Below are 25,279 nucleotides of genomic sequence, written 5' to 3'. Positions count from 1 at the left end.
TAGAATATAATCGCTTCCTTTGGTGCTGGAGGGAAACATCCTCTATAGCCCCCTTTTATAGAAGAGAGATTATTTCCTCCCAGAGTAGTCTCTCATCAGAGGGGTCCCCAGAGAGAGAGAACTGGAAAGTGAGGTGGCCTGGTGTGAAATTGGATTGAGTAACCAATCCAATGGAATCTACCACCCAATGATCCAAGGTAATCTCACACCAAGCATTGTCAAACAATGAGAGACATGGTTTTAATTCCAGAGAGAGACTCATAGCTCTATAGCATTCCAATAAAATTGCTGTTTCTCAGAGAATATGCAGGGAGGGATCCTGCTTCTGTATTGTGGTCTTTTAGCAGGAGCAGACCCAACAGTGGCAAAAGGCTAGCATCTCCTCTGAGACTGTTCTCTGTTACTGCTGGGAGGGAAGTAGAAAACAGTGTTCTCTGTTACTGCTGGGAGGGAAGTAGAAAAAGTCTCATTTTTGAAGTAGAAGATGCCTGGGAAAACCCTACGGATCAGGCTTAGCCCTTCTGATCTTGATTCTTTCTAGAGTCCCATCTGTCTTATCACTGTAAAGAACTGAACCCTCCAAGGAGAGATCCTCTATTAATGTTTGTGATTTTAGTGCCAGCCTTGATGATCTGAGCCATGAATATAACCTTAGAGCTACACTAGTGGCCATGGCTCTGTCAGTAGAGTCTGAGGTGCCAAAATACTCTTAATGCATGTCTGACTAATGTTCTACCCTCAACAACAAAGCTCTTAGCTGCTTCCCGTCATCCAGTAAAGAGTCCAGAATAGGATTAAAAGCACAGCTATATCTGGACATAACAGTCCATAACAGTGAGATAATTTGCCATTCAGAAGCCAAAGAAGCAGAGGAATATGTTTTTCTCCCAATAGCATCCACTTTATGCCATTCTCTCTCTCCCAAGAGAACAGTCATGGACACCCTGCTACTGTTGGAGAGTTTCTAGGCTTCACAGACTAGTATGGAATTAGCAGAGGGGTACTACAATAAAAAGTGATAACCCTCCAAGGACACGAGATACATACAACTGGTTCTCTCTGATACTGGTGGGGACAGCACTGGAAAGAGTCAAATATCTTCTGTTTGACTGAGTAATCCTGGGAATAAAGGAAAACAACCTTGCCCTTTGTCTGCCATTCCATAATGTAAAAAGGACACAGGGTGTTTCTGGTGCTAAAACCCCAGTCAGTAACAATGGATTTCAGGAAGGCGGATTTTGGTAAGCTCAGAGAGCTGATAGGTAAGGTCCCATGGGAATCAAGACTGAGGGGAAAAACAACTAAGGAGAGTTGGCAGTTTTTCAAAGGGACACTATTAAGGGCCCAAAAGCAAGCTATTCCGCTGGGTAGGAAAGATAGAAAATGTGGCAAAAGACCACCTTGGCTTAACCACGAGATCTTGCATGATCTAAAAAATAAAAAGGAGTCATATAAAAAACGGAAACTAGGACAAATTACAAAGGATGAATATAGGCAAACAACACAGGAACGCAGGGACAAGATTAGAAAGGCAAAGGCACAAAATGAGCTCAAACTAGCTACAGGAATAAAGGGAAACAAGAAGACTTTTTATCAATACATTAGAAGCAAGAGGAAGACCAAGGACAGGGTAGGCCCACTGCTCAGGGAGGAGGGAGAAACAGTAACAGGAAACTTGGAAATGGCAGAGATGCTTAATGACTTCTTTGTTTCGGTCTTCACCGAGAAGTCTGAAGGAATGCCTAACATAGTGAATGCTAATGGGAAGGGGGTAGGGTTAGAAGATAAAATAAAAAAAAAGAACAAGTTAAAAATCACTTAGAAAAGTTAGATGCCTGCAAGTCACCAGGGCCTGATGAAATGCATCCTAGAATACTCAAGGAGCTAATAGAGGAGGTATCTGAGCCTCTAGCTATTATCTTTGGAAAATCATGGGAGACAGGAGAGATTCCAGAAGACTGGAAAAGGGCAAATATAGTGCCCATCTATAAAAAGGGAAATAAAAAACAACCCAGGAAACTACAGACCAGTTTGTTTAACTTCTGTGCCAGGGAAGATAATGGAGCAAGTAATTAAGGAAATCATCTGCAAACACTTGGAAGGTGGTAAGGTGATAGGGAATAGCCAGCATGGATTTGTAAAGAACAAATCATGTCAAACCAATCTGATAGCTTTCTTTGATAGGGTAACAAGTCTTGTGGATAAGGGAGAAGCGGTGGATGTGGTATACCTAGACTTTAGTAAGGCATTTGATACGGTATCGCATGATATTCTTATCAATAAATTAGGCAAATACAACTTAGATGGGGCTACTATAAGGTGGGTGCATAACTGGCTGGATAACCGTACTCAGAGAGTAGTTATTAATGATTCCCAATCCTGCTGAAAAGGTATTAACAAGTGGGGTTCCGCAGGGGTCTGTTTTGGGACTGGCTCTGTTCAATATCTTCATCAACGACTTAGATATTGGCATAGAAAGTACGCTTATTAAGTTTGCAGATGATACCAAACTGAGAGGGATTGCAACTGCTTTGGAAGATAGGGTCATAATTCAAAATGATCTGGACAAATTGGAGAAATGGTCTGAGGTAAACAGGATGAAGTTTAATAAAGACAAATGCAAAGTGCTCCACTTAGGAAGGAAAAATCAGTTTCACACATACAGAATGGGAAGAGACTGTCTAGGAAGGAGTACGGCAGAAAGGGATCTAGGGGTTATAGTGGACCACAAGGTAAATATAAGTCAACAGTGTGATGCTGTTGCAAAAAAAAGCAAACATGATTCTGGGATGCATTAACAGGTGTGTTGTGAGCAAGATACGAGAAGTTATTCTTCTGCTCTACTCTGTGCTGGTTAGGCCTCAACTGGAGTATTGTGTCCAGTTCTGGGCACCGCATTTCAAGAAAGATGTGGAGAAATTGGAGAGGATCCAAAGAAGAGCAACAAGAATGATTAAAGGTCTAGAGAACATGACCTATGAAGGAAGGCTGAAAGAATTGGGTTTGTTTAGTTTGGAAAAGAGAAGACTGAGAGGGGACATGATAGCAGTTTTCAGGTATCTAAGGGGGTGTCATAAGGAGGAGGGAGAAAACTTGTTCACCTTAGCCTCTGAGGATAGAACAAGAAGCAATGGGCTTAAACTGCAGCAAGGGAGGTCTAGGTTGGACATTAGGAAAAAGTTCCTAACTGTCAGGGTGGTTAAACACTGGAATAAATTGCCTAGGGAGGTTGTGGAATCTCCATCTCTGGAAATATTTAAGAGTAGGTTAGATAAATGTCTATCAGGGATGGTCTAGACAGTATTTGGTCCTGCCATGAGGGCAGGGGATTGGACTTGATGACCTCTCGAGGTCCCTTCCAGTCCTAGAATCTATGAATTTATAAACTGCAGGATATTAGCCATTCTCCCCATGTGCTCCTGGAATTTTTTTTTCATTGGGCGAGAGACTAAAGAAGACCCAATTCGGTCTTCAGGGAATGTACTATCAGTATATTCTTCAATGGGAGACTGTTCCATCTCTTCTGAGAGACGCCTCCTCCCAACTGTCCCTTTAGAGCCAGGCTCATACCAGGGACCTTTGCCTTCAAGACCACCCGATGCCAATATTATCACTGATGCCAATGTTGGTGCCAAAGTATTTCTTCTCCCAGGGGGTTGGACTAGATGACCTCCTGAGGTCCCTTCCAACCCTGATATTTCTATGATTCTAATATGCAACCTTCACAATATTCCAAAATAAGCCCACTCTCAAGTATTTTTAACCTAGCTAATGTATACCATCCCAGTGCTCAGACTAATCCACTTAAAGAGCCATTGTATGGAAATTGCATGCCCTTTAAATCAATCCCCAAAGCTTAAAAAGTCTAGGTAATTTCCTAAGTGAACTAGCGCTATCTAAATAAAAACAAAAAGCACTTTTGACTTCTAAGGTATGGAGTCTAGCTTCCCCCAGGTAAGAATGAGACTTCAGGTAGAATACTAAGAGATTAATGACCTTAGGGAACTTAGGCAGTTTGGGCAGCTCTTTTATAACCTGAGCTCCAATTGTTCAGTCATGAGAGGGTATGCATGTGCCCCAAACACAAACAGCTCCTCAGAAAGTTCTCAGCTCTGTGATGCCAGTAATGTGATGTGATCCCAAAAACAAGACCATACAAATGCTAGTTCAGAGTATTCTACCTCAGCCATTTTGTCAGATCTCAGTGAGACTTCTTAGACGCAACCTGCAAGTTATTCTCAGATTCCAACTTGAAATCTACGAAGCACTATTGTCTTATTATTATTTGTATTCTAGGAGCACTTAAAGACATTGGTTGGGGCCCCATGGTATTAGGAACTGTCCAAAAATAGAAGGCCATGCCCTAAACTGTGTACAGTCTAAAAGGCGAGAAAAACAGATATATACAAACAAATATGCAATATGGCAAAAGTTACAGTACAATTCCCCCAACCTGTCATTCATATAACACTGCTTCTCTAGTCCTACCTGTTGTTCACCTACAAGTCAAACTCCTTCACAGATCTCTCTTTTTTTTTTTAAACCTCAAGTGCCCTCCTCCCACTCTACCTAGCCCACAGAAAAACACAGGGCCTCATTCTGGTTGAAGGGTTAAAAAAAAAAAAGAAACACCAACTGTCAGAATTATATTACCACTAACTTGAGACATGAGTACAAAAGAATTTCACATTGTAGTTAAGTATTTATCTGAGGAACTGCAAAGAATCACACTTGTTGCAGTTTCAGTAGAGGTAGCTTTTATATTTAACTAAAAATTCTCTGAAATGCTGCCCCCCCCCCCTTTTTTTTTTTTAAGGTAACTACTAGCATTTCCTGGATTTCATTAAGAGTGTTGTCATTTTCAACCTAGTGCCTCCTACTATCATGCTGGGGTACTGGGAAAGTAAAACTAATGATTTACCAACACTATCACTTCTTTCAACACCTTGGGATTTCCCCTGAATGACTCCCACCCAAATACTTATCACTAACTATTCCTGAGGTACCTAAGCCTAAAGCACTAAAATTGTAGATTACTAGTAGGCTTAATTTGTGTATGCAGATTGGTTACTGGCCCACTTAACTACTGGATTTGTGCAAAGTATCTGCTGTACCCAAATTTGAATAGTTGTTCATAAGGGTCAAATTCTGCCCTTGAATGCATGGATTCAATGAGTGCCCTACTGGGCATAAATGGCAGACTACTGAACCATTGGGACTCACACACACATATTAGAGAACATGAGCTAAAAATTATATATTTACCCTGGTATTGTGCCATGTCCTTCGACCAGAGAGATTCTGTTCCATATTGAGTCTCATCATACAAAAACCTAACCTCTGTGGCACCAGCATCTTCTGCATTCTGGATCAGTTCCTGAGAGCAAAATAACCTCTAAGTGATTACAATAATTTTATGCTTCACCCTAACTTTAATATTATACTTATAGCTTCCAAACTTGAATGAAGAAAATAATTATAGGTCATTGTCTAAACAATGTTTCAATATATTTTCAACAAGTGTGATTTTCTCCAATTCGCTTAAATTAAAATAGGCATTTCTTAATTTTATTTTAGAGGGCAACTATCATACTCAAACACAATTTTAAAAATGTCAAATTATAAATTTTTACCTTATTAAACTATCGCAAACTGGATTAACACAGCAGTCTAGCAGTAACGCAACATATGAAGAAGGGGATAAGATCACACTGTAACTTTCAGACTGGAATCAAGCAAGAAGCAATGCAGGGGCATTGTGTTGAGCTCTGGGTTGGGGGATATCGGAGGTATGGAGTCCCAAGTATTATTCTGCAGCAGCCCCTCTCTCCAGCTCTGTTGAGAGTGGTAACTACTGTCTTTGAAGGAGCAGCATCCAGCTCACTTTTCAACAGATGAGCAGTCATAATAATTGAGGGATGAAGGAGGTAAGGAAGAATATAAAAAGGGGGTGATCCCTAGGACTGTGAGGCACCTCCTTTCCCTAGACCTGCACCACAACCCAAACATGAATAATGTAATTTTTATTTTTCTATATTTGGTTTTCTACAATATGTGATTAGGACTATGTTTCTATTTACATACTTGATTTTTCATACAATCCAGGATAATATGGAAGTGACAATTAGCTGCAGCACTGTTAAATTACTCAGAGCAGAAGGCTTATTATAAAGGACAATATAGTCAAAAGAGCATTACTAACAGAAATTGACAGAAAAATTCTAACAGTGTGAGTATCAGTATATTAGGACCTAATCCTGAAAACACTTATGTACATGCTTACATTTGGAGGGACTACTCATAGTAGTAAAGTTTAGCACTGTAGTTCTCAAACTTTTTTAGTGGTGACCCCTTTCACATAGCAAGCCTCTGAGTGCGACCCCCCTTATAAATTAAAAACACTTTTTTATATATTTAACACCATTATAAATGCTGGATGCAAAGCGAGGTTTGGGGTGGAGACTGACAGCTCGCAACCCCCCCATGTAATAACCTCATGACCTCCTGAAGGGTACTGACCCCCAGTTTGAGAACCCCTGGTTTAGCACATGTGTAAGTGTTTGCAGGTCCTTAGATACTGCATTATTTTTATTGGACCACCAAATACATTTCTAGGCACCAAAAGATCTTTTCTTCAAGTTTCTCTTTTAGGCCATGGCGGTGCCGGGAGTCTTTAGAAGAGTCTTTCCCCGGCACCGATTCCCATGCCGACAGCGCCGGGGTGCTACGCATTGAGGAGGAGATGCTCGGCGCGAGATCCGCTGACCCAGGGTCAGACTGGGGATGGAGCACAGCCTCCATCAGAAGGCTTTTCAGGCGTTGATCCCTGTCCTTCAACGTCCTGGGGTGAAACCCCTTACAGATCCTACAACAATCTTTTTGGTGGCTCTCCTCTAAACACTTCAAACAAAGTGTGTGGATCATTTCTAGGCATACACTTGCAGCAGACCTCGCAGGTTTTGAAACCTGGAGACCGCAGCATGCCCCGATGCCGGGAGAGCGATGAGGGGGAACCCCCCAAAGAAAACGTAAGAACTAACTCTAATTAATCTAAACTAACACGAAGCTAATTACTTGTAAGGACTATATACACAGACACTGCCAAAGCACTTGTCAAGACAAGAGCAAGGGATGTTCCAGCTAACCATCACTGGCAGTAAGAAGGAAATGAGGGGGTGGTGGGTTGGCAGGGCCCTATATCAAGCGCCATGAAGACGCGACTCCAGGGGGCACGCAGGCCGACCCGACGGATATTGCTAGGGGGAAAATCTTATGGCTGCCGTGCACATGTGCATGCACACACCTGATTGGAATTGACATGAACAAGCACTAGAAGAAGAAACCATGTTTGCCATAGTCTTGAAAGAAGTTAGATGTTAGACAATCTCTCTACTTTTCATTCTAACAACCCATCTGTTCCACATATGTGCAAATGGCAAACTTAAATAAAAACACCATAGACTACTTCTTGCTAATGTCAACACTACAACAAGTGCATGCTAAAAGATAGTCAGAGAGATGGAGAAGAAAGAGAAATAGTCACAGTTCATCAAATAGTAATGTATCAACAGAATTGCTGCGTGTTGCTTAGTTGCGCCCATAATAATCATCATCAACAATGGTGCAGGAAGATACAGAGAGATCATCAAACCCCTACACACATTACTACTATCAATTTGAATAGTTGCAGTCCACCATTCCTTCCAACACCCTTTCTATGAAACCACTACATTTTTTGGCTTGTTTCATTTCAATACTATGTATTTAAAGAATTCCCAACCCTTAAATCAAAATAAAAGCAGCAAAGTTTCTGTCAATACTTCCTTAACATTCTGCAAACAAATCAGCACACACAGGGCAGCTCTAGAACTTCCTGCCCTGGCTTCTGGGCAGCAAACCTTGCCTCTCTCCTCCCATTGTAAGAATAGACAAAAACTTTCCAAACCTAACTCAGATCACAGGCACCTGAGAGCTTCAGTTTAGAGTATTTACAGCTGGGACTCTGATACTGGAATTTAACCCCTACCACAAAAAAAAAAAATGCCAGTGACTGGTTTGTCAGGGCCTCCTCCTAGAAGCACTATTGGGACACTGTGTGCTACAGAAATGGAACACCTATACATCTTATCGATTGCTCTGACCAAGTTCTTTCACAATTTAAGATTTCACTTAACAGAAATAAAAAAGTAAGTAAATAAATAAAAATGTTTCTAGCCTTTATGGTTGCAAAGAAAACTTTTCAATGTGGTGATGTCTTATGAAGTCTGCAGAGGGGAAAAAAGCTCTAATTGCCCCATTCTTCTTAACAAGGTGGGAAATCTGAAACCTAGTGATGACAATATAAGTAATAAAACTGTTGGTTGTTCCACTGCTAATCATTTTATCTGACATATCCAAAAAGTCTGGTAATGTAGGCCAAGTACTACAGGGTTTTTTTCCTTTATACCAGGGGTCTCAAACTCAATTTACCTTAGGGCCAGTGCCAGTCCTCAAATCCTCCCAGCAGGCCAATGTCACTCATGCCGCCCAGAACCCGCCTCCCCCAAAAAACTCTGCCCCCCACCTGCCTAAGGCTCTGGGATGGAGTTTGGGTGGGGGAGGAGGTCTGGGGTAGGGGATTGGGGTGCAGGCTCTGAGAGACAGTTTGGGTGTAGAAGGGGTGAGAGCTTGGGCTCTCGGAGGGAGTTTGGGTGGGGGAGGGTCTGGGATGCAGGCTCTGGGATGAAGTTTGGAGGCTGGGGAGTGTGTGGGGAGGGGGTGCAGGCTCTGGGAGGGAGTTTGGGGGCAGGAGGGGGTGTGTGGGAAGGGGGTGCAGGCTTTGGAAGGGAGTTTAGGGGTTGGAGGGGGTATGTGGGGAGGGGGTGCAGGCTCTGGGAGGGAGTTTGGGGGCGGGAGAGGGTATGTGGAGATGGGGTGGGGATGCAGGCTCTGGGACGGGGTCGCGGGTGCAGCGCTTACCTGGGGCTCCAAGGCGGGGTGGGCCGGGAGGCCTCCGCACGCTTCTGCCCCCAATTACCGCCCCTGCAGCGTCCCATTGGCCGCAGGGGTGCTCGGGGCGGGGGCAGCGTGCGGAGGCACAGCCCCGCCCCGCCCCTGGGCCACAGTGAGGGGCCGGCAGCCACTGGAGCGAGCAGGCAGACGCCGCTCAGCTCCGCTGCACTGCCGGGGCCCCTTAGGGGGGAGTGCCCAGGGGTGGCAGGTGGGGCCAAGGGAGAGTCCCGGCCCCAAAACTGCTGGAGCCCCACAGGCCACGTTGGGGAGGCTCACTGGCTGCAGATGGCCCGCGGGCCGGGAGTTTGAGACCCCTGCTTTATACTCTAACCCTTGGAGAGATATAGGCCTGCAGTCTCCAGAGCTGGCAATATGACAACACCTTTAATTAGCACTATTTTCATTTTTAAACATCCAGGGACAACTATTCATGTATCTTGTTATTGCAACTCAATTCTTTACTAGAAATATTTTTCTGCTCCTATGGAATTGATGGACTCATTATTATTTGTATTGCTCCAAAACTGTGCTAGCTGTTTTACAGAAAAATAAAAATACAGACAAAATCGCTGCTCTGAAGTGCTTAAAAGTGCTTATAATCTAAACTATGTTACTTTATAGTACTGTCATGATACATTAAAGAGAGAGACAGATGGTTAAACAGGAGGAGATGGTTTAGGTAAGAATATCACAGATTTCAGAATAAAAATTAATAAATAATCTTCCAAATTATATCAACACTATGGAGAGGTGAGACAAGCAATTGCTGGAATTATTCAGATACAGTATTCAAGAAAAGCAATGTAACTTAAAATAAGTTCTATTCATATTACTATTTTATTTGTTGCAACATGCGATGGTAAAGAATATTTATGTAACAAGCAAATTTTAAAGGTTCAGTTGGCCTCCTCACATAAGATGCATTGTGATGCTTTTTGTTTCAGTAATCAACATGAAATAATTATGAAGTGAAGTATCCAATAAAAATCAATTGTTTCTGTTCATGTTTTTTACAAAATACATAGTTCTTTTGTGATGAGCAAAAAGAATAGGCCATAAACTAAAAAAAAAAAAACAACTCACCTGACACTGCCCCCAAAATGGAAAATTATGGAAAGATATATGTACTTATATCAGAATAAACATCTCATGAAGTAAAACAATCTACAACATATTTAACAATGTTTAAAACAACATTAATCTGCGGGGTATATTTACTTAACAATAATAAGTACAATTTATTTTATACCTTAAGAATTTGTCCTCCTTCTGGATATCTTCTTAAAATGTCTTTAAGAAAATCAACAAGCGGTGGAGTTGTTTGGCCAAAACGGCCTAAAAATATAAAAAGAAAAAGCAATTGGTTATTCTGTTACTGGATTTAATTTTAGATTTATACTGTACTCATCATGTGATTACTGGGTTGCACAAAATTATTTTTTAAAATTCACTCAGTGCCAGGTGCCAATGCCATAAAAAGCTCCCACCACACAAATAAACCATATGTATATGGCACAATTAACCCTCTTAGACAAAAGTATGTGAAAACAGAAGGCTCTTATATCTTGCTCCAAAGGTCAACACACCTTGCCTGCTTCAGATCTGTAGGGTAAGAAAATTCCAGGACCAAGGTCTTACCCCAAGTACACTCTACTTCCACCCTCTGATGTTCAAATCGAAGTAATATAAGCAAGAGGATCCTACTTGTTTTTTTACTATTATGATAGTACGAGGTGGAGAAAAGTAGACTGTCATGAACCTAGAGACCTAAACCATATAGGTCTTTGACACGCAGTATCAATGTATTAACTCACATTAAAAGCTAGTCCAGCCTGCAGATAAAAGTGAATTAATTACACCTCTAACCTGATATAAGGCGACCCGATATAACATGAATTCGAATATAATGCGGTAAAGCAGTCCTGGGGGGGGCGGGGGGGGTGGTGGTGCTGCGCACTCCGGCGGATCAAAGCAAGTTCGATATAACGCGGTTTTACCTATAACGTGGTAAGATTTTTTGGCTCCCGAGGACAGTGTTATATCGGGGTAGAGGTGTATGTGTAATAGTTGTTCTCTGAAGATGTACATCAGAAAGTATCAACATTCTTGGATTCAGATTCTGGCCTGTGACCAAAGCTGCACTTTTGAAACTCAAAATTCTAAAGCTGTTGCTTCCAGCAAGGAACATGCACCAGTCCTCACAATGGAAAGTAGGCACTCCTTGGTGTTCTAACTACTATTCCTTTTACAAGCAGTTTGTGAAATAATGTGCATAAGTATATAAAAAGGAATAGAATAATAGGCAACAATTACAGATTTCTCAAATATGTGGGGAAGAGGTTGATTGAAAGCTTCAGGAATATCTCTATAAAACAAAATTTAAGAACAAGAAGCTGCAACAGCCAGCTGATGTAGACAGAGACTTTTTTGTTTTATACAGAAGATATTCATAAAACAATACTGACAGCTCCAAGATGAAGTAAATTGACTAGGGGGCAGGAGAGTTTGAGGGCTTCTATCCTGAGAAAAGGTTTTGTAAGCAAGTGTGGATTCTTGCCTAGAGGCTGCATCTTAGCAATAATGCTTAAAGAATGTGTTTAAAGAATTCCACATAGCTGCCCTGCAAATCTTCTGGACAGAATCAATTCAGATGCTTCCTATCATATACTGGGACACTGCTTACTTCACTGAGGGCACCACAAAATCAACTGAAGCAACCTAAGTGATATAGCTGATGGAAAACGTTAGGCTGATTAACATTTCTTGCTAACTTCTCAGGTCAAAGACCTAATCTATCAATGCCAACGAATATTAGACTGTCTTGAGAATATGACTCATTCAAGAGTACAGTTTGCAGTGCTTGAGATGTCAATCAGGTTACACTTGACACAAATGTGGCTCCATGATTCAGAGGAACTACGCCTTATTTGACAGGACACTGGTAGAATTCACCACTGAATTACAGTGTTGAGGAAGTAGGGGCAAATCTTCAATGTACTCCAGTAACCAACACAATGGGTTTTACTGACCCTGTTGGGGTTGGCAAGTGACAGCTTCAGGGCCTTCCTTACTAAAGAAGCCATACTGAGTCACACTAATGGTCCATCTAGCCCTGTATCTTGTCTTTTAACAGTGGACAGTGACCGATGATTCAGAGGGAATTAATAGAACAGGGCAATTTTGAATGATCCATCTCCAGTTGTCCAGTCCCAGCTTCTGGCAGTTGAGGGTTTAGAAACACCCAGAGCATAGGCTGCATCCCTGAGCATCCTGGCTAAATTACCCCATTGGTGGACCTAGCCTCTATGAATTTATCTAATTCTTTTTTTTAACCAAATTATACGTTTGGATTTCACAATATCCCATGGCAAGAGTTCCACAGGTTGACTGTGTGTTGTGTGAAGAAGTACTTCCTTATGGTAGTTTTAAACCTGCTGCCTATTAATTTCATTAGGCGACCCCTGGTTCTTGTGTTATGTGAATGAGTAAATAACACTTCCGTATTTACTTTCTCCACACCATTCATGATTTTTAAGACCTCTGTCATATCCCCCTTTAGTCGTCTCTTTTCCAAGATGAACAGTCCCAGTCTTTCTAATCTCTCCTCATATGGAAGACCTCTAATCATTTTTGTTGCCCTTCTCCGTACTTTTTCCAATTCTAAATTATCCTTTTTTAGATGGAGCTACCAGAACTGCATACAGTATTCCAGGTGTGGACATACGATGGATTTATATAGTGGCATTATGATATTTAATGTCCTATTACCTATCAATTTCCTAATGGTGCCTAACATTTGGTTAGCTTTTTTGACTGATGCTGCACATTGAGCAGATGGTTAAGCAGAGAACTACACACGATAACTCCAAGATTTCTTACTTGAGCGATAAGAGATAATTTATACCCCATCATTTTGTATTCATGGTATGGATTATTTTTTCCAATGTGCATTACTTTGCACTTATCAGCATTTAATTTCATTTGCCATTTTGTTGCCCAGTCACCCAGCTGTGCGAGATCCCTTTGTAACTCTTCACAGTCAGCTTTGGACTTAACTACCTTGAGTAATTCTGTATTGTCTGAAAATTTGACCTGTGTTCAGGCTGCATCACAGAATCAAAAAACTCAAGATTGAACTCTTGATTATTTGTGGCCAAAGCCTTCAAACACTTTTGGACTGACTGTGCATCAGACTTACAAGTAGTGTCTGAGGAGGCCAGGATTGTTTTTAAGGTGCTTTATCTAGGACCTGACCATTCATTGTGACATCCCTCCAGAACCTGAAATGGAAACCAAGATACTCGAGTCTCACTATTCCTTCGCTGTCAGCAAATAGCCGTGAAATCCACTGGCAAAGTGTTTGTCTCGTTCCCCTCTAGTGCTGGTCCACATAGAGGATGGCAGCCTACCATTGCTATCAGTTACTCCATTAGCTCAAGTGACAGAGATCTGTACTGTGGATGAAAAGGTTCCAACCCTGCTGATGAACCATATGGGCATCAATATAATTCCACATGGTGGAAATATGGGTTTTTTTAGTTTGCTTTTTCAAAAACCTAGGAAATTACACACAAAACACTACATTAAAAAAACATTCTGGTTGCAAGGTCAAGCACTCAGAAGTTAGGAAATGCCAGAATTAATCCCTGTGCAACATTAAGTCAGCCCTCCATGTTGTAGCCCATAGAGCTAGCTTTAGCATTTATTTTATTCAGCAATAATGCAAGGAACCCACAAGACTGGATCCTATAAGACAGCTGTTAGCACAAGGCTTGAGGCCTATTAACTTTGACACAGATAAATGGCCTAACAGTCACCCCTAAGTTTTGGGGAACTGGGAATAGAGTGTTTAAGGGGGAAGTTTGTTCATAATGACACCAGCCAGCCACAGTAACATGAGCCAACACCAGCTTTTGGATATTTTAGGATGGGAACATCTGCAGATGTCTAATCACAAGAGTGCCATAGCAACGAACTGATGTATGTGATAATAAGTTGAGATAATGAATACAGTAACTTCTAGGAGAAGGTCACCCCAACATTAGTAGGGTGAGGAAATACAAATAAGGAAGAGGAGAGAAACCCCTACTGAATAGGTTTCAGAGTGGTAGCCATGTTAGTCTGTATCAGCAAAAACAATGAGGAGTGCTTGTGGCTACTTAGAAACTAACAAATTTATTTGGGCATAAGCTTTCACGGGCTAAAAACCACTTCATCAGATGCATGGAGTAGAAAATACAGTAGGAAGATATATATACACCGTTCATGAAAAGATGGGAGTTGCCTTACCAACTGGGGGGTCAGTTCTAACGAGACAATTCAATTCAACTGGGCTATTATCAACAGGAGGAAAAAATCACTTTTGTAGTGGTAATCAGGGTGGCCCATTTCAAACAGTTGACAAGAAGGTATGAGTAATAGTAAGGGAAAATTAGCATGGGGAAATTAGTTTTCAGTTTTTGTAGATTTCAATTAAATTCAATTAAAGTCACTACAAAAACTAAAAAACTAAAACCTAATTTCCCCATGGTAAAAATTTGAGGTGTAGACATGGGAGATTTTATCCTTGTGGAAAACCGTGAAAGGTGGGTCTGCCATCATAGCTCCAAGTTCACCGATCCTTCTCATGGAAACAATAGCAATAAGGAAGGCAATTTTCCAGGAAAAGAAGGACATGGAGCACAATACTAACGGCTCAAAGGGTGGCTTCATTAGCATGGAGAGAACTAGATACAGGTCCCATTGGGGTGCGACCATTTGTATGGGTGAGAAGGTTCTGATGAGGCTTTTCCAAAACCTAGCGGTTAGCAGGTGCATAAAGATAGAGTAACCTTCCATGTGGTACTCCTGGGGGAATTCTGCGCCACTGCACATGCGCAGAATTTATGTCCCCCGCAGATATCTTTGCTACCCTGCAGAAAAATGACTTTCTGATGGAGAAGCAAAATGGAAGCCACAAGCGTGGTCAAGCAACCCTCCCCAGCAGTATGTTTTGGGTGCCCAGGGCAGCTGGCAGAGAGGTAAATCACCCACCCCCAGATTTCTCCCCCAGCTGCAGGAAGCTCTGCAAACTCACCCACCCACCCCTTCATGCACCCATTGCTCCTCAGCTGCAGGGGGGGATCCCTATACAGGGAGCTGCTCTCCCATCCGCCCAACCCCTGTGCATCCAGATCCCCTCATGCCCAGACCCTCCCGCCAAGCTTCACCCTCACTTTCACCTGGACCCTCCTGTAGAGTCCCATTATCGCTGCACCCAGAACCCCCCCACACAAGCCCTTGAGCATCCAGATCCCCCGCACCTGCATCTCCCACTGAGCCACCTGCACCCAGATTGCTCCACACAGAACCCTCTCAACCCACACCTTTATCCCCCCACACTAAGCCCCTCCATACTTGGATCCTGCCTTGCTGAGCCTGCCTGCCCACACCTGGTGCACCTGGCACAGAGAGGAAAGACCCTGGGGTGTTTCTGGGGCAGGCCCGGTCCTTGCGCTGTGTCAGGGTTGGGTGCTGCCTCACCACTGAGTCCATATCCCCGGGGGGAAGCTTCACAGTGATCTCCCACCTCTGTGCAGCCAGTGGCCTGTGCTCCCCAATGCCATGCTGGAGCCTCCACATTTATTTGACAAATAAAATGTGCAGAATTATGCAGAATTTTAAAATATTGTGTGCATAATTTTTAACTTTTTGGCACAGAATTTTTAATATTTTGGTGCAGAATGCCCACAGGAGTAATGTGGAACACACTAATTGCTGCCAGATTAACTCTCAAAGAACTGAGGGCGAGACCTGATGATTTTAAGGACAGAACGTAATCCAGGATGAGGGGGATCCCCATCAATTCTGGTAAAACTGCTTGTTGCCAAACCTAAGATGAGAAACATCTCTACTTGGCTCAGTAACATTGCCTAGTGGAGTTCTTTCTGCTGCTGGAGAGAATGTCTTGCACAGCCGAGGAGTATGTCCGTTCTAAAGCAGATGCCCCTCTGAATACCACGCCCTGAAGTGGAGCGCATGTGGATTGGGATGCCTGATCTCGCCGTTGTACTGGGTCAACAGATAGAGGAAGTTGAGGATGGAATTGATGGGCAGGATGACATGCGGACGAGACTGGGAAATTGGAATTGTCTAGGCCAGCAAGGGGCAATTAGAATGACGGTCACTTTGCCTCATTGGATCTTGTGCTGCACTCGAGACAGTAGCAGCAGGGGCAGCAGGTTTGTATAATTTTTGGTGGTGCCCAGAACAGGTCCAACCCCACCCCCTGCCTAAGGCTCTGGGAGGGAGTTTGGGTGCTGGCTATGGGCTGGGACAGGGGGTTGGGGTGCAGAAGGGGGTTTAAAGTGCAGGCTCTGGGAGAGGTTTGGGTGTAGGAGGGGTGCAAGCTCTGGAAGAGAGTTTGGGTGCTGGCTCTGGGCTGGGTGCGGGCTCTGGGAGGGAGTTTGAGTGCAGGAGGGGTGTGGGCTCTTGGAGGGAGTTTGGGTGCAGGGTGCAGGCTCTGGGACGGGGGTTGGGGTGCGGGAGGGAGTTTGGGGTGCAGGCTCTGGGAGGAAGTTTGGTGTGGGAGGGGTGTGGGCTCTGGGAGGGAGTTTGGGTGCTGGCTCTGGGCTGGGACAGAGGGTTGGGCTGCGGGAGGGGGTGCGGGGCGTGCGGCTGGGCCGGGGATCAGGAGTTTGGGGTGCAGCAGGCAGGCTGCCCCGGCGCTGGGGCGGAAGGCCAGAGAGGAGGACTCCCCCAAGCCCTATCCATGCTGGCAGAAGCAAGCTCTGGGGATGGGGGGCGGGGGGCCCTCCCCGGCCCTCCCCGGCCCTCCACTCCACAAGGACCCCCAGGCTGCTGCTTAGAAGGTCCAGCCAGGATAAGCCCCCCAGAGTCAACCCGGAGTTGCCTGCCGGGGGCGGGGGCTACCATGCGCCTCCTCCCGTCCTCCGGTGCAGCAGCCACCTCAGCCTGCCCCCGGCACCGCTCCCTTGTAGCTGGTGAGGGAGCGCAGCGCAGAGCTGCAGGGGGCAGCTGCCCGCTGCCCAGAGCAGGCAGGGATGCTCCAGGAGAGTGTGGGGGCAGCAGGCAGAGCCAGGAAACGCTTGGGGAAGGGGGTACATGGGGGTGGCAGGCGTGGCCAGGGGACGCTCGGGGGAGGTGCGGGGGCAGCAGGCAGGGCCGGGGCAGAGACCCAGCCCCAAACATTGCTGGAGCCAGGCCCCCCAGGCCCTGAATTTGCTGGAGCGCTGGCACAACGGGCCCATACAACTCACCACCCCTGAGCAGCAGTAGTGGAGAGAAGACGTAGGTGAGTTTGACTGACCAGGAGAGTAGGAGACCGTTGCTCTGGGAGCAGTGGCCCAGGGCTCCCCTGAAGCAGAATACAGTGCATTTGCTGTTCATCTGTGAAGCGAATAGGCATCTGGTCAGGGACTCTAATCAGGTGAAGATGTCATGTACTACTGAATCGTGAAGTTCACACTCGTGGTCAATCATTAAGTGAGTCCACAAGTACATTCTTTGTTCCAGGAATATAGGCTGCAGACAAGAGGATCTGGTGATTGATGCACCAATTCCAGAGATTTACCGCTTCTGCACATAGAGTGGCTGATCTCGTTTCCCCCGTTTGTTGATATAGAAAACAGTGGCGGTGTTGTCTGACATGATGTGAACAAGATGGGGAGCGAATGAACAGAAGAAAAGATTGGCATGCCTTTTTCACAGCTCGGAGTTCCAGGATATTTATGTGCATCCTGGATTCTTGAGAAGTCCATATTCCCTTTTTCATGTGGTCGTCCATGTGGGCTTCCCAGCCTACCATGGATGCGTCGTTGATGATCATCTTGTCCGGGGAGGACGGAAGAAAGGCCCCCGTGCATATATGACATGGGTCTGTCCACCACTGGAGGAATGACAGTACCTTGGTGGAGACTGTCAGCATGAAGTCCATGGAGTGATGGTTTTGTGAGTAAACAGACTGGAGCCATGTCGAAGGCAGCAGAGGTGGAATCACACAAAGGGGGTCGCATAGGTACACAAAGCCACATGACCAAGGAGGGACAAGCAAGTCCTGGCCAGTACATAAGGATTGCTCACAATGTGAGTTACGATGCCGCTGAGTGTCTGGAATCCGTCCATAGGCAAGTAAGCTTGTGCTGAGACCTAGTTCATGGTAGCTCCAATGAAGTCCATTGCTTGCGTGGGGTCAAGGATTGATTTCTCAACATTGACACTGACTCCAGGGGAAGAAAGGAGGCTGAGTAACAAAGAGGTTGATAGGTTTCAGAGTAGCAGCCGTGTTAGTCTGTATCCTCAAAAATAACAGGAGTACTTGTGGCACCTTAGAGACTAACAAATTTATTAGAGCATAAGCTTTCGTGGGCTACATCCGAAGAAGTGGGTTGTAGCCCACGAAAGCTTATGCTCTAATAAATTTGTTAGTCTCTAAGGTGCCACAAGTACTCCTGTTATTAAAGAGGTTGATGTGTGGGCTTCTTAGAATCATAGGACTGGAAGGGACCTTGAGAGGTCATCTAGTCCAGTCCCCTGCACTCATGGCAGGACTAAGTATTATCTAGACCATTCCTGACAGATGTTTGTCTAACCTGCTCTTAAAAATCTCCAATGATGGAGATTCCACAACATCCCTAGGCAATTTATTCCAGTGCTTAACCACCCTGACAGTTAGGAAGTTTTTCCTAACTGCACTTGCTGCAATTTAAGCCCATTATTTCTTGTCCTATCCTCAGAGGTTAAGAAAAAAAAATTTCTCCCTCCTCCTTGTAACAACCTTTTACGTACTTGAAAACTGTTATGTCCCCTCTCAGTCTTCTCTTTTCCAGACTAACCAATTTTTTTCAATCTTCCCTCATAGGTCATGTTTTCTAGACCTTTAATCATTTTTGTTGCTCTTCTCTGGACTCTCTCCAACTTGTCCACATCCCTCCTGAAATGTGGTGCCCAGAACTGGACACAATATTCCAGTTGAGTAGAGCAGAAGAATTACTTTTCGTGTCTTGCTTACAACACTCCTGCTAATACATCCCAGAATGATGTTTGCTTTTTTAGCAACAGTGTTACACTGTTGACTCATATTTAGCTTGTGGTCCACTATGACCCCCAGATCCCTTTCCACAATACTCCTTCCCAGGCAATCATTTCCCATTTTGTATGTGTGCAACTGATTTTTCTTTCCTAAATGGAGTACTTTGCATTTCTCCTTATTGAATTTCATCCTATTTACTTCAGACCATTTCTCCAGTTTGTCCAGATCATTTTGTATTTTAATCCTATCCTCCAAAGCACTTGCAACCCCTCCCAGCTTGGCATCGTCCGCAAACTTGCCTGGATCTGGCGGCTAGGTGTCAATCATTGAGATATGGAAACATGAGGAAGCCATAACAACTGATGTGCTGCTACTTCAAAAAATACTTTGGTGAAGATTCTGGGAGTGGCAGCTATCGCAAAGGTGAGCACTCTGTATTGAAAATAGTGGGTGATCACTGTAAATCTCAGGAAATGTCTGTGGGCAGGATGAATATTGATGTGAAAGTAAGTGTCCTTCATATTGAGAGCCGTAAAGCACATGCCCTTCTCTAAAGATGGAATTATCGCTTCCAGCGTGACCAGACAAAACTTAAGTTTGTGGATGAAACGACTGAGGTGCCAAAGACTGGGGATTGATCTCCACTGGAAGGTGAGACCCATGCTTCTTTTGATGCTTCCTTGAGGGCTCATAAAGTCTCCTAGGATAGAACTGAAGAGACCTGTAGCGTCGGGTGGATGAGTGGCGGTGGAATTTTTGTTTCGGGGCAGAGTGTAGATGCCCAATGAGCGAAGAGTAGTCCTGGAGTCCTTTAGTGTGTGTAGTGATTCATCTGTTTTCTGGTTAAAAAGATGGGATTTGTTGAAAAGGAGCTCCCTCTCAATGGTGTTCTGGACCTCCCTAGGAAAACCAAAAGAATGGAGCCAAGACTCTGTATGCATGACTATCACTGTAGCCATGGCCCTGGAGGAGGTATCCACTGCATCTACTGCAGACTGGAGGGTAGTTCTGGCCATGAGCTTCCCTTCATCAACAAATGCTTGTAACAAGCATGATCTTGTTGTGGAAGGCTATCAGCAAACTCCTCAAATTTACTGTAATTCAGGCCATATCACAGTTGGCAAGCAATGCCTGATAATTTGTGATCCTGGATTGCAGGCTAGAAGATGAGAATACTTTACGTCCTAGAAGATATAGACACTTCCCTTCTTATCGGCTGGTGTAGCTCAAGGGTGTTGTTATTTGAACCTTTCTGCAACAGCCTGGACTACAAGGGAATTTGGAGGTGGGTGGGAGAAGAGAAATTCAGAGCCTTTGGTCAGAACATAATAGCACTTCCCCGCTCCTTTGGGGTAGCCGTGCATGTGGCAGGGGTGTGCCATACAGCCGTGGCAGGCTCCAGTATGGCTTCATTAATCGGCAATGCTATTCTTGCCAGTCCCAAGATGTGAAGGCTATCCAGAAGCTTGTGCTGGAAGGCTTTGATCTTCTCTAAAGGAATCTGGAGTTCCCCCATGACTCTCCTTAACAGCTCCTGGAATTGCTTGAAGTCATCTGGTGGGGAAGGGGATGATGTAGCCACTGCCTTGTCTGGAAAAGAGGAAGGAAACCTTGCTAGTTCCAGTGGAATTGCTAGGACCAGACTAAAAAGTTTTTCCTCCACCATCAGATCTGTATGCCTGCTGGAAGGATCCCTCAAGGGGGAAGGAATGTGACGGTTCCCTTGCAGATCAGGCAGGTTCTGAGTGGGGTATTATGTCCAGGGTCCCCAATATGGCCAGTAGGCTGGATACAACAGAGATTGTGGGGGTCCCCACAGCATGGCGTACCAGTAGCTCTGTGCTGGCTGAGGCAGTAGGTGCTGCTATGAACGTGGTGGCCTCCGCGATGGTGCATAAGAGTGGTATGATAAGGGTGATTCTTCTCCCAGTTCTGACTCATGAGAAGAGGGGGAGGATTCTGATTCTAATGATGGTACCGTTGGAGCCAGTGGAAGAGTGTAGAGCATTGGTGCAAAGGATGAGGGACCCTTTGGTTGAGATATAATCTCTCTGGAAGTGATGAGATCTGATGGAAGGGGTGACTCCGGATCTGGAAAGGCAAAGACTTCCTGGAGTGTGGTTCCAGATCTCCCTGGTGTGAGAGGCATTCTTTTCTTTCCCAGTCATTGGTACCAGCGCTGGGATCTTTCCCTGTGCAGGAGAGTCTTGTGTCTTGTGGGGTACCAGAGATGGCAGTACTGACAGAACCACAGGATCCCATTGTTTATGGGTCTTTTTTTCATGCCTGTGGGACATAGAACATACTCTGTCCCCTTGGGCTGAGCTGCTACAAGGAGCATCCATCGTCTTTGAATTGGAGGAAGACTTATAGTAGTGCTTCTTTACCTCCCAACTAGTCCCCCCCATGGTGTTTGTGGGGGTGGTTCCACTGGACTAGAGTCAGATGTAGTAGTGGGAGGCATGATCCTCGCTGAATCAGGCAAATGTAGAGGGGGGTACCCCAGCCTGGGTCCGAGTGTGGTCTCATGGCGAGCTCCATGAGATGCTTCTGGAGGCGAAGTGCCCAGCCTTCTCGGGTGCGGCTGGGGAAGGATTGGCAAATACTACACGTTGTCGCAATGTGAGCTTCTCCCAGGCAGCAAAGGCAGCACTGGTGGTCATCACGGACCGAGAAGAATCGTGGGTAGGAGACACAGAGTTTGAAACCCAGCGCCCTGGGCACAGCCCGGTACCCACACCTGGGTACGGGGAGCGGGGTGTGAACAGTGAAAACCACAAATCTATCTAAAAACAAGTTGAAATTATTAACTATTAAAACTAAGAAAGAAAAATAAAACTAATAAATTACTATAAAACTCATAAAAACTATGTACAACTATCTTTTTTTAGAAGTGCGTCAGAGATGAGGATAACGAGTTCGGATCCAGACCATGCAGTGGATAGAAGGAACTGAAGATGTAGTCTGTCCTCCCCGCCCTTTATCACAATGGACGGAAGCACAAAGCAGGCCAGGGTGCATGCGCAGACCAAGGGATGCTACTTTCAAATTCTCTGAGTCTGTGCGCATGGTGCGCATGTGTAACCCCTCAGTGGAGTACAATAGAGACCATCACTCGAAGAAGAAAAATCAGGTCCTATGTGTCTCAAACTAGGAACTCAAAATTAGTGGATATTTTTACCTTAATCTCTCTGTGCCTCAGTTCCCATCTGTAAAATGGGGATAATATTACCACCACACCTCAAGGGATATTGTAAAAATAAATTCCTTAATATTTGTGATGCTCTCAAATATTATAGTGACAAGCACCACAGAAAAGCCCATGAAGAAATTAATAATTCTGTCTTCAGAGCAGGGTCTGGATAGTGTGCAGTAAATAAGCCATGGGGACAGACATTTATCGACAACGAGGAAAAAAATATATTGAATATCTACTCTTTCAATGAGCACCATCTATCCTGTGCTCTGAGTAAGGTAGAGGTCCTGATGAAAAAAGGGCATGACCATGTAATTAAAGACTGTATCATAATATGTATGCAGAAGGAGCAAATTAAGGTTACATAGACAACTTTAATTCTGACATTTCCTAATTTTTGTGTGTTTGACATTGCAACCTTAATAATGTTCTTTTAACAGTTTGTGCATAATATTATTTTGATTCATATGTCAGAAAGAAGGGGAGCCTATCCGAGGTTCTAGGTAGGCATCTTTTCCAAAGATTACAAAAAACAAACTCCCCATCTCCTTGCTCGGCTAACCCCATTAAAAACACACCCTCCACATCAGCCTGTGTCATCAGATGAACCTTGCAGCATGATCTGAGGATCAATCTACCAGGGCTATTTCAAATCAAGGGGTGGAGTTCATTCCAAAGCTGGGGGCCCTTCATAGAGAACTCTGTACCACCAGCCCCCTCTCTCTTAAATTGAGAGGATCCAGCTCAACACCTCTGCTGATTGCAACTGCAGCACTGTTGCAGGAAGACAGAAAGAAAGAGGGCATCTCCCTAGTAGAAAGGTCCCAGTACACTGAAGTCAAGTTAAATTCCCCTTAAATTCAATGCAGAAAGCCAAAGGCAGCCAGTGTATCTTATGTAACAGAGTTGTCACTAAGAAGCGCCAGGCAGGTCACTGCATTCTGCAACACCTTAAATTTCTAGATTGACTGAAAATGTAGCTCCATTTACTGAACAATACAGCAATCCACTCTTGAGATGATAAAGGTATGGATCACAGTAGCATGTGGCAATTTTATGGCCACATGAAGATGATAAAAATTATTTCTTGACACTGCTGCTATATGATCATCTAACAATAGCTGAAGATCCAACACTACCGCCAGATTGCACGTATCTTCAGTCAAGGACAGAGAAATTATTCTTATCATACATTCTGGCTACTTCCTCCAGCATCAGTTTTATCTGGATTAAGTTTCTGCCAGCTAGCTCTCATCCATGCCCCATAGCTCCCTAAAACACTAGGTCAGACAATCAATAGCACTGTCAAAGTTGTTGACAGAAAGAATAGAACAGAGTGTCATTAGCATACTGAAAGCATCACAGGCCACACATCCTCACAAAATCTCCTGATGACCTCATATACACACACACAACAGGAGGGAAGAAATGAGCAATTTCCACATGCCTTCTGGGAGCACTGGGACACAAGTAAGTAGAGGTAGATGGGAAAAAAACTCACCAAAACCAACAGGCAATTTTTTACTATCCTCACACTCATCAGGACATCAAGTCAACCCTCATCCTTCTGCCACAGGGATGGAACCACCAATAAACAAATAAACTCCACAACACCACACCGGCCTCTCCTCCTTTTCAATAACAAATCACATCCTTCACCAAGGAACTCTTACCTTCAGAAGCCATTCACTTCCACACTTAAAAGACCCCAGCACCTCTCCACGAGTCTCGCCCCAGAGAGAGACAAATCCTATCCCCATTCTCCTGTCACAGGAATGGAAATACTGACTGAAACAGCCAGGGATCACCAGTACAGGAGAAAAAGAAAAGGAAAAACAAAACAAGCCCTCCCAAATGAAGGTAAATTCCCACTCCTGGTACAGTTGCAATGCATGTGGATGGTTTCTCTAAAAGGAGACACTCTCCTCTCTTTTATTCCAAATGATCCACTCTACTGAATTGCAGGTTCTCCTTAGGTACAATCCCAATAGTGAGAAAGTAAGAGTAGACTGCTGTGATGTACAAGTAAAGAGAAAGCACCACTACTCATTTAAGGAAAAGCGTTACTCAGACCTGTGCCAAAGAATTAATCAAAACGTTTCACAAACTCCAAACATATAAGTAAACAGACAACTGTTTATCTTACCTCCTCCTTTCAAGCCTTTTGACTGAAGGTTTAAGAAAATATGATTTTCAGAATTCAGACAGTCCCCAACCTTAGTACAATCAGATAACTGAAATAGAAAAAAAAACGGAAGATCTTGATGCTGTACATTCTCCAATATCAATACTTTGCAATGGCTTTTCTTCAGACATTTTGAGAATGTTAAGTACTTTTTAGATATTAAAATTTAGAGACCAAGTCTCAACACATTGCTTCAATATTTAGTCTCTAAATACATCATTCTGATGTCTTCAATTGTGCATGACATGAGAGTGCAATTTTTTTCGGTTACATACAGGACAAAATTCTGCCCTCAGTTACATGAATGCAACTTCATTTGACTACAATGGGAGCTATCCCCATTTATGTAGGGGCAGAATTAGATTCCAAATGTTTTTTGTTCTGTTTTGATTCTTTCCATTTGTCTTAATAATTTGCAATAGGTCTAACTTTCAGAATGCAAAGAATATAAATCTTAGATTATGTCTTTTACCTGGTGGTCTAACCAGCATTCCACAGATGAATTCATGATGTCAGTAGCTAGAATAGTAAATGACTATGAACATGTAATTCTAGGAAATGCAAAAAGCTTCTGTAAAGGGCTTTATAGCCCCAGATGCTTAATAAATCATTCTGATTGCAAATGTGCCTTCTTTTGTTTGGAAAGTGGCACATTGGGGCCACTACTGGACACAAAAAATAACAGACAATAAATCATTTTAAGGAACAGGTCAAAAAAGACCTGTATACATATACCATATGCATATATTAGATGCACACAGCATATATACCCTCAAAGGAGTATTTATAGGCTTGGAAGGATTAGATTTTTATTGGTAAGTGTTGATAATTGTTGATTTCACCATACACACATGAACTGATGGAAAAGTATTTCCAT

The 25,279-nt window shown here is 43.9% G+C and overlaps 1 protein-coding gene across 1 annotated transcript in view; it reads right to left on the bottom strand.

The window, feature by feature from the left end:
* Positions 1-10,326, bottom strand: part of SACS (sacsin molecular chaperone) — a 66,898-nt gene extending 56,572 nt beyond the window's left edge. Inside the window, exons 1-2 of the mRNA XM_065404673.1 lie at positions 10,241-10,326; positions 5,266-5,377 (exon numbers count right to left, since the gene is read on the bottom strand). Coding sequence (XP_065260745.1) covers positions 5,266-5,281 — 16 coding nt within the window. The 5' untranslated portion in view covers positions 5,282-5,377; positions 10,241-10,326. The remainder of the gene's footprint in view (positions 1-5,265; positions 5,378-10,240) is intronic.
* Positions 10,327-25,279: the final 14,953 nt, after the last annotated feature.

The sequence above is a fragment of the Emys orbicularis genome, chromosome 1 (assembly GCF_028017835.1).
Source record: "Emys orbicularis isolate rEmyOrb1 chromosome 1, rEmyOrb1.hap1, whole genome shotgun sequence".
Taxonomy (NCBI): domain Eukaryota; kingdom Metazoa; phylum Chordata; order Testudines; family Emydidae; genus Emys; species Emys orbicularis.
This window is presented reverse-complemented; position numbering and strand designations above follow the sequence as displayed.